This window comes from Rhincodon typus, chromosome 29, assembly GCF_021869965.1.
Source record: "Rhincodon typus isolate 14 chromosome 29, sRhiTyp1.1, whole genome shotgun sequence".
Taxonomy (NCBI): domain Eukaryota; kingdom Metazoa; phylum Chordata; class Chondrichthyes; order Orectolobiformes; family Rhincodontidae; genus Rhincodon; species Rhincodon typus.
This window is the reverse complement of record NC_063360.1, coordinates 1,963,319-1,982,118: the sequence shown is the minus strand read 5'-3', so window position 1 is coordinate 1,982,118 and position 18,800 is coordinate 1,963,319. Positions and strand designations below refer to the sequence as shown.

Sequence of the window (18,800 nt, the reverse complement as noted above, 5' to 3'; positions counted from 1 at the left end):
TTGTTAACAAGAATAGAAACTGAAAGTGACTTGCAGAGAATCACAGAATTGTGGGTTGAAAGATTTTTACTGTTATTTGTCAAGGGAAACACCTACACCAACTTGATACAAATGTAATGAAATGGACTTGAGAAATAGATTTATCTTAAACTAATAAATAAAGGACTTCATGCTCTAATGTTAATAACCTGATGGATAAAATTTTACAAAGGGACAGAAATTGCATTTATCTCACACTTGGCATGACCTCAAGATCGCTTCAGTGTATTAATGGTTAATATAGCATTTTGAAGAGTTAAACAGGTGCAGGCCTTTTAGTTCTGGGCAAGGCCAGGGTCAGAAATTAGTGCTCCAGGTACATCCAGATCAGAGCACAGTGACTCCGAACCCTTGGCCTTCTCCCTTAACCCCAGCACAGTGACCCCCTCCCCTCCTTCCCCCAGCAGTGATCCCTCCCCCGACTCAAACACAGAGGGCCTGGTTTTGGATCAGAATGTACTGACTCTCCCAACCCATTCTGAGCCCATTTGTGGAATACTCTTCCTAAATATCTCCAGGGCTCTACCCCTTTCTCAGGAAAATGTCCAAAATCTTGCCCTTTGGACCAATAATCCAAAGGCTCAGTCTCATGCTCTGCGGACAAGGATTCAAATCTTGCCACAGTAGCTGGAGGTACTTGATTTCAGTTAATAAATCTGAAGTTGAAAGCTATTTTCAGTGGTGGTGATGATGAAAATATCGATGGTTGTAAAAACATCGATGGTTGTAAAAACCCAGCTGCTTCACTGATGCCCTTTAGACAAGAAAATCTGCTGTCCTTGTGAAATCTGGCCTACACATGAGTCCAGACTCAAGCCAACACAGTTGATGATTATTTGCCCTCTGAAACATCCTTGAAAGCTGCACAGTTCAAGGGCAGTTAGGGATGGGTAACAAATGCTGGCTTTGCCAGTGACATCCACATCCATGGAAGATTAAAATGTCTCCTATTGCCAAAAGTCCACTTTGTGATGCTGCCCAGTTAATATTGTTTCCAAAAACAACATTATGAAAATAAAACAAACCACTGTTTGTGGGATTTTGCTGTGCCTAATTTATTGCCGTATGTCTCACAAGTGTTTTGAAAGAATTATACATTAAAGGATGTTCTGAGGTCATTTTTTTCAGTGATTGTGATATTTGCTGGCAGGGCCAGCATTTATTGCCCAACCCTAGTTGTCCTTGTGAGATGAAATGTTTGTGGGTTTGAAAGGTGCTAAACCTTGGTGAATTCCTACGGTGCATCTCGTAGATGGTACACATTGCTGTTACTGAGTGTCAGTGGTGAAGGGAGCGATGCGTGTGGATGTACTGTGTACTGCTTTGTCCTGGAGGGTACCAAGCTTCAACTGTTGTTGGAGCTGCACCCTTCGAAGCCAGTTGTGAGTATTTCACCAGGCTTAGGATTTATGCCTTATGAGCTTGGAATAATCAGGAGATGAGTTACTTGCTGAAGTATTTCTAGCCTCTGACTTGTTCTTGCAGTCTCGGTATTTATATGGATAGTTCAGTTTTAAGTCAATGTTAAATCTCAGGATTCTGTGAGGCATTCAGTTATGGTGATGGCCATTGCGTGGCACGGATCTCACTTGCTACTCGTCAACCCAAACCTGAATATTGTCCAGGACTTGCTGGATTTAGACAGAGACTGCTTCAATATCTGAGGAGCCACGAATAGTGCTAAACATTATGTAATCATCAGCAAATACCCCCACTTCTGACCTGATGGAGGGATCAATTTAAAAATATTAACATTTCAGTTGATTTGACCTCATCACCTGCACTGGTTTAGTTATTGTCAGCAGGTTGAAATCGGAGCTCTCCACTGGTTAGAGTCATACCAGCCAGTAAAGAAAATAGTGGTGTCTGAATCTACACCAGAATGATATAGACAATGATACAGATTCCACAACAGGCTTACATTAAGCAAATTTGCACTAATAAGTCTGAAATAGACCAAGGTCTTTCAGTGTGAATGAAAACTTAGGAGTAATACTTGAACATCTGGAAGAGAACTAAAATATCAATACAGAGAGCTGAAGTGAATAGAAACTATGAACTGCTATAAGTGATTACAATCCTCAGGGGAAGTATCATGTGATAACACCAACACTGTTTTGCGGTTTATACGTTAGTCCGCAGATAGTCAAGTTCTTCTGGAGTCATAATCATGAAGGGCACAGATACGGTGAATTGCAAAGATCTTTTCTTTAGTGTAGGGGAGTTCAAAACTAGAGGGCATAATTTTAAGGAGAAAGATTTAAAAGGGATCTGAGGGGCAACTTTTTCAGGGGGTGATTCATATGTGGAATGAACTGCCGGAGGAACTGGTAGATGCAGACACAGTTTCATTTAAAAGACATCTGAAGTTACAAAAATAGGAAACGTTTAGAGGGATATGAGCCAAATGGGACTAGTTTAATTTGGAAAACTTGGTCAGCATGGACGAGTTGAGTGATGGGTCTGTTTCTGTGCTCTATAACTATTTTTAATTACAGATTTTATTAACTTAATTTGAATTCCAACAGCTGCTTGCTAAGAATTGAATCAGTATCATCAGAATGTTAGGGATAGTAGGAACTGCAGATGCTGGAAAATCTGATACAACAAGGTGTAGAGCTGGATGAACAGAGCAGGCCAAGCAGCATCACAGGAGCAGGAAGGCTGATGTTTCGGGCCTAGACCCTTCATCAGAAAAAATGATGAAGGGTCTAGGCCCGAAACGTCAGCCTTCCTGCTCCTGTGATGCTGCTTGGCCTGCTGTGTTCATCCAGCTCTACACCTTGTTATCATCAGAATGTTAGACTGGGCTTCTAGATTAGGAGTCCAGTGACATTGCTAAAGGGAAAGATGGTGAAATCACCAATTTTTGATTGCAACTCCTATGTTCAAATGCACTTTGTGTCCTGTAGCTCCCATCCTCTTATGTATCCTAGCTGCATTTTGTTTATTCTGACAAGATTTAGTTCAGTATTTAATCAATTCTGCCTTCCACCCTATGGAGACCTGGCCTTATGTTTGTTACCCTTCTTGCCCTAGCTGCCCATTCCTGCCTAAAGAACAGTTTAGCATTACCCACTTTTAATGAAAGATATTGTTAACCGTTTCTCTGTGCTTACATGCAGTATTGAGTTTTCATTGACAAATTTTAGAATACTGTTTCTCTGTAAAATCATAGCTAGCTACATCCTAAATCTTTGCCTGCCCTCAGTTGTATGTCCAAAGCTATACTGTAAGGACATGAAAATATTCAAATTCTCTCTACCAAAAGCTTTTTATCTGGTTTACGGATGTCTCATCTAACAGAAATTGGTCTTTTCTATCCAGTATATCTAGGAATCTCAATTTCATACAAGTCAATCACTCTGGCCAAAAAACCAATCTTGGCCTAAGCAACCATATACTACAGTTAAAGTATTTCAACCCCTTTAGTGTGAATACATTCCTATAATGCAATGACTTGCACTATACAATTTTCTGGCTACAATCTAATGAGTTTTGACTCAGCCAATCAAGGATTCTGACCACCCTATCTACCTGCCTTGCTAACTTCATGGTTCTGTGAATCTAGTGCATTTGAATCTGTGAATCTCTGCTCCTTTCCATTAAAAATACTACTATTTACGTATTCCTTCTACTCTTGCTTTGCATCACATTGCATGAATTTATTTTTCCATTTTCTGCCCACGAGTCGTCATTTACTTTTGATCACAAGATGATATCAAACATTTGCACATGATATCTTACAAGAAATTCGCTGGATCCTCAACTAGCATAGTGTGCGTTATCCAGGTCATATAAACCAGTGAAGATTCCAACACCATTTATGTAGTGAGGGCAATTTAAGGGAATGAAAATGAATTAGCAACTCCTTTCAAGAGAATGCAAATTAGGAAGATAGGTGAAGAAAAGTAGATCTGCACTGATGTCTGCTATCCAAAGCAGTGAAATTGCAAGAATATTGAGGGAATAATATTGAATTAAACAGGGTGCAAGAGACAATTAAACACATCTGATGTAGATCTATTGCTCAAAGCATGTCAAAACATTGAATGTATTTAGCTAGATTTAGCTCTTTGGGCAAATGGGATCAAAAGGTTATGGGGAGAAAGCATGATTAGGCTATTGAGTTAGATGATTAGCCATGATCGTGATAGATGGCAGAGCAGGCTTGAAGGGCCAAATGGCCTCCTCCTGCTCCTATCTTCTATGTTTCTATACTGTTTCTGGATCTCCAAATGATTTTCATAATTAAGACTGTTACTTGAGGATCAGATGTAAGAGAAGGAAAAGACTAGAAAGTGCATTAAAAGTTATTCCTTTAATAATGCACTACCAAAACCAAACTCAAATGCTAACATTAATCACATTAGAAAACGTTACAGCCATCAGAAAAGGTGATTCTCCAAATGTGCACCTAATCCCAAAATTAAGTTCAGACACCCAAAGTATATTTTCGCTTTTATTTATGGAAAATTGAATTGACTCTTTCAGAGTCTAGGCTCAATACAAGTACTTTAACAATAAAGTAACCATGAAATGATCATTAATTCCAAAACAATTCTGGTTTCAGAGGCAGTAAACAAAAATACACAAGAACATGGTACTGTGATTAGCACTACGCACCACTATTAAAGATTTCCTTTACATTAAAATCAGTTAATAGAAATAAGAGCTAGTAGCGATGCTGGAAACGAGGATCGTTGGACAGTCTCTGCACTCGGTCTTGGTCACCAAAGCTGCCCGGTCCTTGCATGCCACCACCTGCCATCATTTGGACAGTGCGGCTCATGGGTTGACCACTCCCCTGCTGGATCCCACCTTGCACAAATCCTCCTTGCCTGTGGAAAAAGATGGTATTGTCAATTCAGTGGTACGGACGGATATACCAAAAGCTGAATAAGAACAAGCCAAAGTCAGTCCATAAAAAGAGTGCGAAAAATACAAGACCTCTATTGCCAGAACATTTGTTAACAAATCAATACATTTTGTAGAATTAGTAATACTCATTATTTATGGTCCATTCAGGCATGACATCACAGAGCGATTTAGCCCATCATGTATGTGCCAGCTCTCCAAATGAGCAGGTCACCTATACTGCCATTCTCTCTAGGCATTCTTCCGTTTCAAAACAATTGCCTTCTGAATACCTCAACTATGCTCTCAGACTGTACATTCCAGACCGTACTTCCTGCATGATAAAAACTTTCCTTGTACTACTTATGCATCTTTCAACTGTTACTTTAAATCTGTACCTTTGGTCTTAATCCTTTCACAAGTGGGAACATTTCCTATGTATTTATTCCGCCCAGACTTCTCATATTTTAAATAGTTCAATTAACTCTTCTCTCCACCAAGGAAAATAGCTCCAACTTCTCCAAATTATCTTCATAACTAAGTCCCTCACCCTGGAACCATTCTTATAAAACATTTTCTGTAATCTTTCCAATGCTTCCACATCCTTTCTAGAATACAATGTGCAGAACAGAGCACAACTGAGATTGTTGTGTGTCTTATACAAGTTCAACAACACCTTCAGATATGGGATAGTATTCTTCTAGTCTTACATCCAATCACTGAAAATATGAAAGTGTATAATAGTGGTCTCAAGAAAGAACTCTCCGGGGCATTGGAATCATTCACCCTCAAAATCCTTATCTACACTTCCTTTTTATACAAGTTTTAAAATTCAATTTGCTGAATCTTGACGAGCACAAATATAATTATACTTGACCACGTCCTATGATCTTATTTTGTCCATTGAAGCATTTTTCCAGAAATTATATTTGAGCAGTGGGTCACTTGTTTCTCAGTAAGTGGAACAAAACAGAATGGATAATGGCATTGACTTCATTCACTTATGCCAGCAGCAATGAAGACTATACTGACCTCCATTCTGCATTTTTACATCAGTCATAAGTTGTTCCGAGAATGCCAAATGAACTCAGTTGCTCTGGTAAAATGAGAAGGATTGGGATCAACCTTTTCACATTATTTCATGATCAAATAATTCAATTTTAATGTACTTATCAAGCAACCCTAATTTATAAAGCAGAAACCTCATGTTCAGTTGCAGGATGTAGGTTTTACCCATTCACAGACAGCTGCTGAAACCATTCAAGCAGAAGTGAAATGTAACTGCAGGATATGCATGAAAAATCAAAAATGGAAAATTAACTCAGAGTTGTCCTCTGCTTCTAAATGGTGTTGTGAAAAGTGGTTAAGTAATAAAAGGGATATAATTAACTTTAAATCATCACACCTCATTAACAAACATTTTCCCAGAAAAATGACAGGTGTAGAAAGCACAGAGCCCTTCATAATATGTATCTGTAAACACAATCTACCCAATATTCTAGAATAATTATAGACTACAGATCAGTCACAGCAGGACAAAGCTAATCATACTTCATGGGCTTTTTAACAATAATGAAAATATGCACTTAATTTGATATCTAAATCAGGATGGTATTTAGCTTTTGGAAACAAGATATGTGCAGTTTTCATTTTGTGAACAAGGTCCTAGAAATAACAAAAAGACAACTTATATTAATAGCTGTACATAACATGTGCACACAGTATCTGATTAAGGAGTTCAACAAAGTCCAATTTAAACAGAAGGACATGCTTTATGGAGAATGAATAAAAAATTGCCGAGTTCTATTAAATTACTACAAAATACAACCAATTTGGAGATTTGTTTACAGACGGTGTCTACCAGGCTATATTGAGAGTAATGTATTATTCAGATATGCATGGTCCAGTTAAATTCAGAAAGATCGAATAGCAGCACAAATCCCAGCTCTACAACTTTTGAGGTTTTTAGTGACTAAATGTCCATTCTGGGGAATGGAATTTCTTGCTTTCACCACAGGTACAAAATACTTGAATGTAGAATATGGTTTCATCAACAAATCTTTTAGCACAGGTACAGGCCCGCCAATTAGTGACAAATTATGAATGGCTGCAAACAAGTGGACCCCCCATGAGGAACGGCCAAAACCTTATACATGATTTGTAAGAGCCAGCAAAGAATGTCACCTTCTATCCCATTAAACTGGACTGTTTTCAAACCAAGACCCCATTTATTACAGCCTACAAATCAAATTGCCAAGAATACCATGAAGGGTACTCAGAACTCCTGATCAAATATTGTTTAACTACATTTGTGCTCAGCAGGATTCAGCAGCAGCCAACAGTCACAGAGCGAATAAGCTCTTTTCTTAAGACCAAGGCATTCCTCTTACCCAGGCATTCCTCCTCGTTGCATCATGTGGCCTTGTCCAGATTGGGCAGGTATACCTCTATCCCCTCCTACAATAAGAAATAAAAAGGTTATTCTCCTGAAAAGAAAATTTCATAGATAATAACCTTATTTTAAGAAAGAAAAACAAAGTTAATTCAAGAAAAGCTTAAAATTTAATTCTTATTGCAGCTTGTGTCCTTTCCTACTATCACATTCCCAGGGAAAACACTTTCAACAGCAGAATGAAGTTGTAAGTTATAACCAAAGTATCATCTCAAAACATTCCATTCCAGGGGAGTGAAATTCAAGTCCTGGAATTTAAATATATGCAAAAAGTTATTAAACTGAAAAAGTCAAAGCAGTTCCAATCTGCAGATGCTGGAGTCAGAGACAACACAGAATGGAGCTGGAAGAACACGGCAGGCCAGGCAGCATTAGAGGAGCAGGAGAGTTGACATTTCAGATGCGAAACGTCAACTTTCCTGCTCCTCTGATGCTGCCTGGCCTGCTGTGTTCCTCCAGCTCCACACTGTACTGTCCCCAATCTTTCAGTAATATCAGCTTACTAGCAATGTTGGAATCAAGCAGGTACATTTGAATGCAGACATATTAGAGCAACAAAGAACTATTGTGCTTGGACAGAACTGTGATAGCATTATACAGTACGGAAACAGATCCTTTAGACCAACCAGATATCCTAAACTGATCTAGTCCCATTTGCCAGCATTTGGCCCATATCCATCTAAACCCGAACTATTCATGCACCATCCAGATGCCTTTTAAATGTTGTAACAGTACATCCCCCCACTACTACTTCTGGCAGCTCGCTCCATACACACACCACCCTCTGCGTGAAAATGCTGCTCCTCAGGTCCCACCTGGGAAATAGACCTTGGCTATTCACCCTATCCACACCCCTCATAATTTTATAAATCTCTATAAGGACAGCCCTCAGCTTCTGACTCTCGAGGGAAAAAAGCTCCAGCCTATTCAGCTTCTCCCTGTAACTCAAACCCTCCAATCCTAGCAACATCTCAGAGATATTCCAGTACCCTACTCATGCGCTCAGTTTGTTTAAGAAAAAAAAAAACTGATGCCATAGAGTACAGAGGTCTCAGAAAAAATGTCTTGGCTAACATACTGACATAAATGGTAGGCAAGTTATTAGAGAGGATACTGAGGGACAGGATCACCCAACATTTGGACAGTCAAGGTCTGATTAGGCATAGTCAGCATGGATTTGTGTGCAGGAAGTCATGTCTGACAAATCTTTTAGAATTTGAAGAGATAACCAAGAGGATGGATGAAGGTAGGGCAGTGGATGTTGTCTATATGGACTTTAGTAAGTCCTTTGACAAGGTCCTGAACAGGAGGCTAATCATTACAATTAGGTCGCATGGAATCCAGGGAGAGCTGGCTAACTGGATTCAAAATTGGCTCAATGGTAGGAATAAGAGGATGATGGTTGAAGGCTGTTTCTCAGACTGGGGGCCTGTGACTAGTCGTGCGCCACAGGGGTCAGTGCTGGGACCTTTGTTATTTGTATTTACATAAATGATCTAGATGCGAATGCACAGGGCTGGATTAGTAAGTTTGCGGATGATACAAAATTAGGAGATATTGCTGATAGTGAAGAAGGTTATCAAAAATTACAGAGGCATCTTGATCAGATGGAGAAGTGGGCTGATGATTGGCAAATGCAATTCAGTACGGATAAGTGTGAGGTGTTGCACTTTGGAAATCTAAACCAAGGTAGGACTTATACAGTAAATGGCAAGGTCCTGAGGAGTGTTGTGGAACAGAGGGACCTAGGAGTACAAGTACACAGTTCATTGAAAGCAGCGTCATAGGTGGACCGGGTGGTGAAGAAGGTATTTAGTATGCTGGCCTTCATTGGTCAAGGCACTGAGTAAAGGAGTTGGCACATTACGTTACAGTTGTATAAGTTGTTGGTGAGGTTGCATTTGGGAGTATTGTGTACAGTTTTGGTCACCCTGTTATAGAAAGACATAGTTAAACTGAAAAGTATGCAAAGGTGATTTACCAGGATGCTGCCAGGACTAGTAGGCCTGAGTGAAAAGTGACCTTATTGAGGTGTAAAAAATCATGAGGGGCATAGACAGGATGAAGGCATATAATCTTTTCCCCAGGGACAGGAAATTGAAAACTAGTGGGCATAGGTTTAAGGTAAGAGGGGAAAGATTTAAGGAGGACCCGAGGGGCAACTTCTTCACGCAGAGAGTGGTGCATATATGGAATGGGCTGCCAGAGAAGGTTGTTGAGGCAGGTACAATAGCAACATTTAAAAAACATTTGGATAAGTAAATGGATGGGAAAGGTTTAGAGGGATATGGACCAAATGTGGGCAATTGGAACTAGCTGAGTGGGCACCATGGTCAGCTTGGACCAGTTTGGGCCGAAAGGCCCACTTCCATGCTGTATTACTCTATGAATCTACACTACAGCCAGAACCGCTGCCTGTAATTGGTTATATTTGCCTATCAGTGACTGCACTTAGTTAAACCCTTGAATGTAAACTGCTGTAGTGTCCTGGGAAAGTAACTACTACACAGAAAATAAAAGAGTTTTAAACTTTTAATCAGAATTAGATTTGCCCATTTTACTGTTGATTAAAATAACCAGTGAACTGAAACTTAGATGAAAGCACTATGGATTCTGGAAATTTGCAGAATATAATCTAAATAGGTAAGGTTCTTTCCGAGAAGTACTGCATGACATATGAATGAATTAGATTACTGACTGTAACTTTTAAAGTCACTATTGTTGCTTTTCTTGTATGCCCATAATTAGTGCCTATTTAAAAAAAATTAAGTGTGCACTGAGGTGTCATTTGTGTATGTAGAACTGCACACCAATACAATCTTCAGTTAAACAAAAACACCCCTAATTCCTCTAAGTCAAGGCTGAAAAAGAGACAGCTGGTGGTGAGTTTAACCTGAGGGTCGCCATGCCCTAGGTGACAGGCAATGTCAAGAAGACGGGGCCTTTATGGTAACCTCAGCTGGTCTTGGAAATGAACCCATGTTTTGGCAGCACTTCGCATCGAAAACCAGCCGTTAGGTCAATGGAGCTACCTGACCTTCACCCGTAATTATATGCACCAATAAAGTGGATGCGTTTTGTTGGTGATACACAGATTGAACTTGCATGCAACTAATATTCAAATTACACTTCAAATTCGCTTCCCATAAAAAACGAGGGGGGAAAACAAACTTTAAAATTAAGATTGAGAAGTTTTAGCACTATAGTAACAGTCCATCCAATTAACTGTTGGCTAGTTATCAGCATGCTGAGCATACAGGATGCCCATATAAACCTAGAATTACCAACTGCAGCAAACTTTTATTAACTGGCACCTATGGGACCACGTGTGTACTGATTGATCAAGAGGTCCACATAATCAGTGCAAAAACACACACTAAGTAACAGAAACATAATGCAGGGGGTATACTCACTGTTATACTTTACCTACAGCATAAATCAAATAATAATGCAACTCTGGTTTAAATAAAACTTATCAGCATAGTTTTCTCACTCACACCCTCAACTGACTACTGGTCACTGCGACAACAGTAAACTTCAGAATTTCAGGTATATAATTTGTACTGGTTTATTGAGATTTCCACACATACGGTGCATGTTAAAACAAACTTTGCTGAATTAACTGTACTGCCCACATCAGTGAAGCAGGCCTATTAGTTTTAGGCCAGTCAATGGTTCGAAGCAGATTTTGATTTTGCATGGCGTACACTATGAAGAGATCATGGGATAGAGCCCACCATAAATCCATAGCCATGCTAATGCCAGCAAAGAGTAATCCCAGAGAAACAATTACACAGTTGCTCACAAATTCCAATGTTTCACCTGACCCCGCAAACACTTAACATCAATCCTCTCAGGCATCATTTTATTTACCTAATTTCTCCATACCGATGCCCAACATGGAGATGCTTGCATTTCAAACCAACTGCCACTCTTTGGCAAACTCGAAACAATTAAAATTGATTTAAAAGACTTCCATCCATATGGCACTTTCCACAATAACCAGACATCTGGTGATCTTGGGAACAGGGGCAGCACAGTGGTTAAGCACTGCTGCCTTACAGTGCCAGGGACATGGGTTTGATTCCAGCCTTGGGCAACTGTCTGTGTGGAGTTTGCACATTCTTCCAGGATCCGTGTGGGTGTCTGGCCTTTCTGGGTGCTCCGGTTTCACCCACAGTTCAAGTTCATGTTAGGTGGATTGGCTATGATATTTTTCATAGGGATTCGATGAACTCAAAGCTCTTTTGTCAATTATATTGCCCCAACCACATTTTGGCAATGGTACTGAAGACTCTTTCAGCCTGCTGCAAAACTAGCATCCACTAAGCATGTGGAGAATTGCTTAGCGTGTAAGTTGCACAATATGAAATGCAAAGGCACGAATAATCCAACCTGGCTAATTGCCACCTTATCTGTCTAATCTTGAGCAAAGTAACGGAAGGGGTCAGAGCTACCAAGCAGCACAACTCAGAAGCAACATGTTCAATATCCATCAACTCGGGTTTCACTAGGACCACTCAACTCCCGACTTGATCACAGACTTGGTCCAAACATGGATGATAGAATTAAAACACCAGAGATGTGGAGAGCGTGATCAAGAATCTCTAAGCTGCAGAGCCGATCAGCATGCCCACGCATTGACTTCCGGCTGAGGCCTCTCAAGAACCTCGAATATTCATGCAACAGAAATGAAAATGACCTCAGTGTTTAACTAAGTATGGCAAAGAAATCTAGGAAAACTGGTCATGTGAAATCATACTTAGCACAAAGGAAGGTAGTTATGGTGTCAGAGATCAATCATCTCAGCCCCAGTGATATCTTTGCAGGGATTATTCAGGGGAGCGCCCTGGACTCAACCATTTTCAGCCACTTCATCATTAATCTTCTCTCCATAACTTAGAAGTGGGGTTGACCACTGATGATTCCACGAGGCTTAACAACATTTGCAACTTCACAAGTGTGTTCATAAACAAGTTAAAGGCAACATCCAGGTGTCTTACATCAAGAGCATGTAACATCACATGAGAGTACCAGGCAATGACCATCTCCACACGAGAATCCAGCTGTCTCACCTTCACATTCAATGATGCCATCATTGCTGAACTCCCCTCTATCAATATCCTAAAGATTACGATCGACCAGAAACTGAACTAGAGTAGCCATATAAATAATGTTGTTACAAGAGCATATCAGACACTAGTAGATATTAAGACGATAGTATATCAGATGCTAGTAACTTTGCAGCAAGCAACCTGCCTCCCCAGTGGCTGACAACCATCTACAAGGCACAAGTCAGGTGTGCAAAGGAATACTCTTCTTGCCTGGATGAGTGCAGCTCCAATATTTGAAGTTTTACACCACCCAAGACAAAGCAGCTTGCTTGCTTGCCATATCCACAAACATTCACTCCCTCCATCACTGACATTCAGCAGTAGTGTGTACCACCACAAGATACACTACAGCACTCACTGAGGCTCCTCAGACAGCACCTTCCAAACTGGTGAACTTTTATTTCCTAAGAGTACGAAAGATGCATGGGAACACCAGTATCTGCAAGCTCCTCTGAGCTGTACACCATCTTGACTTGTAAGTATATTATTAGTCCTCCACGATCAGAGAGTAAATTCCTGGAACCGCTTTCCGAACAGCACCATGGGCATACCTACACCCCAAGGATTACAGCAGTTCACCACCTAAATCTTGAGGGCAATCAGGGCTAGGCAATAACATTAGCATTGCCAGTGGTGCCCACATGCTAAGGACAAGTCACAAAACAGATATACTTTTGTGCAGTCATTGCTGCAATGAAGGAAACAGCAACTAATTTGCGCTCAGCAAGCTTTCAGAAAAAGCAATGAGATAATCTGTTGATTGAGGAATTAATATTAGTCAGGACACCAGGGAGATCATCCCTGTTCTTCTTTAAAATATAGCAGCACCATTAAGGCAGACAGGGCCTCAGTTTAATTTCTTATCCAAGACCATTGACAACACAGCATTCTTTCATTGCTGCACTGGAATGTCAGCTTTGTGCACGCAAATTCTTGAGTGGAACTGCAAACCAGAACCTTGGGACTCAGGACAGTACCACAGTTGACAAAATCAGATGACTTGTTTGATGCTTCTTTCCACAGAAAGGATCTCCCACAACTTGGTGGATACCACAAAAGATTTGGGCAGATACAATGAGACAGCAAACAAGTGCAAATCATTTATTCCCGTGAACAAATTAAAGAACGTTTTTAATCTCTTTGGGCACCCGTGAAGTTTGACCAGTACCAAATAAAAAACATTCTTAAAACAAGTGGTTAATTTTTAATGAAAATATCTCAAAAAAAACAGCTGTTTCAGTTAACTGAAACATGAATATCTTGTAGAAACCTGGAACATCAGTTGAACGAATTTAAATTTTGACTAACGTTGGAAAAACCCAACACTCCAGTTAAAATACATTACTCTGCACAGAGCTGGTCCTGTTGCAACATTGTTTCATACAATAAACCATGCATACTCCATGTGATCTGAATTAACTGGCTCAAGTGTTAAATGATGAGTCAGCACCTTGTAGTTATTTGGCTGTCAACATTTAATTATGGATGAAATATTTAATTTATTCTAAATGCATTTATAAAGGTAAATGGCTAATTTTGATAATAGCTCAAGCCTGACTGAACAAATCAATCACAACAGTGGAATTTTAAACAACACTAACTTCTTCTCATTACAAACTTCTCTGTACTAACAATTACCTTGCCAACGATCATGATCTCTTCCCATCATTCCTCCTTCAAGGTTGCCCTGCCAAGAACGCTCTGGATGACCTTCCATCTTCCGCCCATGGTCACTGTTCCAATCTCTGCCATCTCTACATAAGAGTAAGTAATATCTTGTAAGTTAAATGAGCCAACCAACATGTAAAGATATATCAAAAGGAGTTATGGGAAGATTATGCATTCTGCCAAATTGGCTCCATTTGCAGAACTGGTCTGTGGCATGTCAGCAAGTTGGCAGCGAGGCAGAGGTGGTAGCGGAAGATGGGTTTGAAGAAGCTGTGCTTCCCCACCCCAACAGTGTCTGCAAAGTAACTCTCCTCAGCTACGTGAACTGCCTTTCCCTCTCCAATAGCTGTGGCGAGGTGCCCTTCCTGGAGGCCATGTCTATGAACCAAGGCTGTGGCTACACCTGTCTGTGCAATCCCTCACTCAGAAACACCTCATCATCATCAGTTAAACTGGCCTCCGGTGTATGTGCTGATGAGGGCTGTGACATCATCTGGTTGTGAGACTACATTTTTGTGTATGTTCATCGTTTCACCTCGTAGTGGCATTCACAAAAAGACATGCCAGACATGAGCAAGGTGCTGGGGAGCATAATGACATTTCAATGGACACTGCAATGTTACTCTTAATTTATGCATGAATTCTGCTCAGCTTAACTGCTACGTAAGGTACGCTTACATTAGGTGCAACTTTAGCTACTTCACTCTCAAGTCACACCCTTCAGTTTCTCATCCCTGCCATTGTTGCCTCTAAGATGATCTCCTTCAAGTGCCATTTGTGACATTCTCAATCATCAACCCAAATTTCTAAACAGTTCTCCTTCCTCCCCCACGTACTTCCTAACATCACAAATGGACATTTTCAATATATCACTATGTCAAATGGACATTTTCAATACCTCCATAAGCATCCACTCCCTCCACCACCAATGCTCAGTAGCAGCAGTGTGTACTGCAAGATGCACTGCAGAAATTCAAAGATCCTCAGACACCACCTTCCAAAACCACGACCACTTCCATCCAGAAGGACAAGGGTATCAGACATATGGGAGCACCACCACCTGCAGATTCCCCTCCAAGCCACTCACCATCCTGACGTGGAAATATATGCCGTTCCTTCACTGTCGCTAGGTCAAAATCCTGGAATTCCCTCCCTAATAGCATTGTGGGTTAACCCACAGCAGGAGGACTGCAGCAGTTCAAGAAGGCAGCCTACCACCACCTTCGCAAGGGCAACCAGGGATGGGCAAGAAATGCTGGCCAGCCAGCGAAACCCACATCCCACAAATGAATAGAAAAAAAAGTCTGTGCTCAGCCTTGCTCCTCTACATTTGGTCCCATTTCCAAACTTCATGTTCTTCAAGTTTCTTGAACATGACTTGTCATTCACCTCCCCCATAACTCTCTGACCCATCCCTAAAACAAGGTATCTCCTGTGAAACATTACCGATCTCATTTGCAGTGCTACCTCTCTACTTATTAATCATTCTGTGGGCATCCTGTCAGATGGCTTCACTTTTCTCTGACTTAGTAAGCTAATAAAACAGCAATAATGTGAACTCCTGCCACCACGGCTATTCAAACATCCTCGACCATGCTTCTGTAAGCCCTCCCTAAATTTCGCAATTTTCAGTTACGTTGCCCATAAGCTAATCAGAAGACTGGCTCCAATGTGTATGATATCCACTGCTACATTCTTTTCTCAAATCTACAACAGAAATTTCCTTGAAGTGAATATTGAAGATACAAGGCTATAGAGTTTGGCTCCTGCTAAAGATTCTATACTGTTACAAAACGTTTCATTTTCCTCCATAAAACTTGTTAGCTTGTAAAAAATTGATTATTTTTAAAAATGATTCATTCATGGGATGCAGGTGTCACTGGTTTGACTAGCATTTATTATCCATTCCTAATTGTCCAGAGAACAGTTGACAGTCAATCACATTTCTGTGGGTCCAAAGTCACATGTATTCCAGACCAGGTAAGGATGGCAGTTTCCTTCCCTACAGGGCATTACCAAACCAGAGGAGATTTTCCTGACATCGGCAATGGTTTCATAGTTAAACTCTTATTTCCAGATTATTATTAAATTCAAATTCCCCCATCTGCTATGACAAGATTCCAACCCACTGTCCCTAGAGAATTACCTGCATTTCTGGATTAATAGTTTTAGAGATAAGACAACCAGACCATCACCTATTTTCAAGGGCTATGGGTATTAAAAACAGCAAAAATGTTGGTGAATGGAGCTGATGCAAATTAGTCAACCTAAATTACCAGTACAGCAGGTTTAACAGAACAGCCCACTCCTTTGTTTCTTTTGCCTACTTTAGCTGAAATACTTATCGATAAAATATGGTAATCTCCAAAACAATGAGCTCCTCCACAAATTGCCAATTCCTCCAATGGTCACCATCAGCATGCACGAAAACATTCATACACACTAATCTCTCCTGCCTACCCTTAGGTCCCTATGTCCTAAGATACTACTGCCCTTGACAAATCAGCCCCATCTTCATACTCTCAGAATTTCACTACCCTTATCATCCTATCTCAGCCTATCTTTCCTCCAACACACATTCAACCTGTTCCCTCATTTTTCTCAATACTTACCTTGATTGGCGAGGCATAATTCCTCCTCTGTTGTCTCCTACACGTTTCATGTCTGGTCCATAGCCACCAGCAGATCCGCCCCAACCCTCACGCTGTGATCCTGAATCGCGATTGTGGCGCTCTGGTCCTCCGTGCCTTCCATCAGGATAATGCTGAATATACATAACACAAATATTTCAAAGCTTGTTCAAAGAAACAACGTAAATTGAATATACTTTAATGTTTGAACATCTTCCTGTCAAATTAATATGTTCAACAACAGCTCTTAACATATTGTTCCCATACTGCAATGATGAAGCATATCACTGCTTAGTGATGAGACAAGTAACATTGGTAACTTCACGATAACATGGTACTGATCTCCCTTTTCACACTAGCAGAACAGTTAGTGCTCCACCAGGACCTTATTTACAACTTAATGCAAGATAAAAAGAATCACAAAGACACTTTACCACTTAAGGCAGAAAAATTCTGCTTATAATCCCTAAGCTCCTATCTCCCTGTTGAGAATAATCATTAGGTGGCCAGACAACTGAAAGCTTGAGTTCTACATGACAAAGTTTCAGAAACTAGTATATTACGAACATCATACACGTACAATGTATTGTCACCACCCTCATCCCTATGGCAAAATAAATGCCATTCCCTAGCAAACAGTTCCATCAGTTTGTTCTGTGGAGCTTGTTACCTGCGCGCCTCTATAACTGAATCACCACCTGTTGGATACACAGGTGTGTATTTCCAAAACTGACCTTTAGGTCTTGCTTCCAGTAGATTTGCCCCAAATTGGATGTCTCTCATTACCTCTCTGTAACATCTGCCTTCAGGAGTTGTGAAAGATCTCTACAGTGTAGGTTGCAACATTCAAACTACCCTGTCTCAACACTGTGCACCTATTAGTTAGTTGGCACTTACCTCAGTGGTTTCAATAAAAGAACATAAATCTGATCATTCTACCCTCCCATGTTATTCAGTAACAGACTGTCTTCTCTGCGACTGATTTCCAATGAAAGTGAAACCCTGCTTTTCCCATTATATAGATTTTGGTTTCATACATTTCCAACTGATGATTAAAAGTTAAGGAATTCAAGTTGTTTTCACCCACATCTGGCCCACATCGCAAAGATGATAATCCTGATTTGAGATCAGAAAGTACTAATAATGACAGCTTCCAAATATATAATATAGAATTAATAAATTTGTTAAAGTGAAACGTATTACCTGGCCATCTCTATCACCAACAGTGCCACGAGAACTGAGAAAAGAAACAAAACACGTCCAAATTAATGCAAGCAATCAAAGTGCCACAGCTAGAAACAAACTATATGCTCTGGCACTTTAAATCTTGATGAAATTTAAATATTTCACTTAATTACGACATTTAACTGTGATAATGCTTTTGATACCACGTACCTCACTCCCTGTTTAATATTTTATAACCCAATTTGGGTTTCGGTCTTGCGAAACACATTTCAACGCATTCCTTTTCTGTATCTAAATAAATCCTGTGTAAGTTCCTGCACTGATCATGCTTACCAAAGGAATTATTTTAGAACCTGCATATGGTATAGTAGCAATTCACTGTAGGAAAACGTATTCCACTTAAGAATCAGTACTTTGCTCAGAAATTAATTCCACAAGACAAAGTAGACCATTCAATCCATAGAGTCTGCTGCAACATCCAAAGAGATCATGACTGATCTGATAACCCTCAACTCCACTTTCCTGCCTTTTCCCCTATAACCCTTTATTCCCTTTCTGATTAAAATGTTTATTGCAGTTGAATATACTTAATGACCCAGCCTTGACAGCCCTCTGTGGTGAAGAATTCCACAGATTCACCACCCTCATAAGAAGGTCCTCTTCACCTGTCTTAACTGTGCTGCCCTTTACTCTGAGATGATGCTTTCTGTTCCCGGACTCTTCCACAAGGGAAAACCACCTCACCACATCTATCCTGTCAAGGATCCTTTATGTTCAATAAGGTTACCTCTTTTTTTCCTGAATTCCATGAATATAGGCCCAACCTACTCAATCTCTTCTCATAACACAGTTTCT

General features: G+C 40.3%; 1 protein-coding gene and 1 non-coding gene across 4 annotated transcripts in view; both read right to left on the bottom strand.

Moving 5' to 3' along the window:
• Positions 1-4,488: 4,488 nt before the first annotated feature.
• The window catches only part of safb (scaffold attachment factor B), a 62,577-nt gene continuing 48,265 nt past the window's right edge, over positions 4,489-18,800 (bottom strand). For 2 of the 3 annotated variants that reach the window (XM_020517924.2, XM_020517926.2), the window contains 5 exons: positions 17,964-17,997; positions 16,743-16,894; positions 14,101-14,216; positions 7,287-7,353; positions 4,489-4,880 (listed from right to left, as the gene is read on the bottom strand). In XM_020517924.2, coding sequence (XP_020373513.1) covers positions 4,715-4,880; positions 7,287-7,353; positions 14,101-14,216; positions 16,743-16,894; positions 17,964-17,997 — 535 coding nt within the window. In that variant the 3' untranslated portion in view covers positions 4,489-4,714. Of the gene's footprint in view, positions 4,881-5,928; positions 5,993-7,286; positions 7,354-14,100; positions 14,217-16,742; positions 16,895-17,963; positions 17,998-18,800 lie in introns of all 3 variants that reach the window. The other variant, XM_048614035.1, reaches the window with a different exon arrangement.
• LOC125486534 lies at positions 10,969-11,104 on the bottom strand. Its single transcript, XR_007265188.1, has one exon. It is a non-coding gene; the product is annotated as a small nucleolar RNA SNORA42/SNORA80 family (small nucleolar RNA).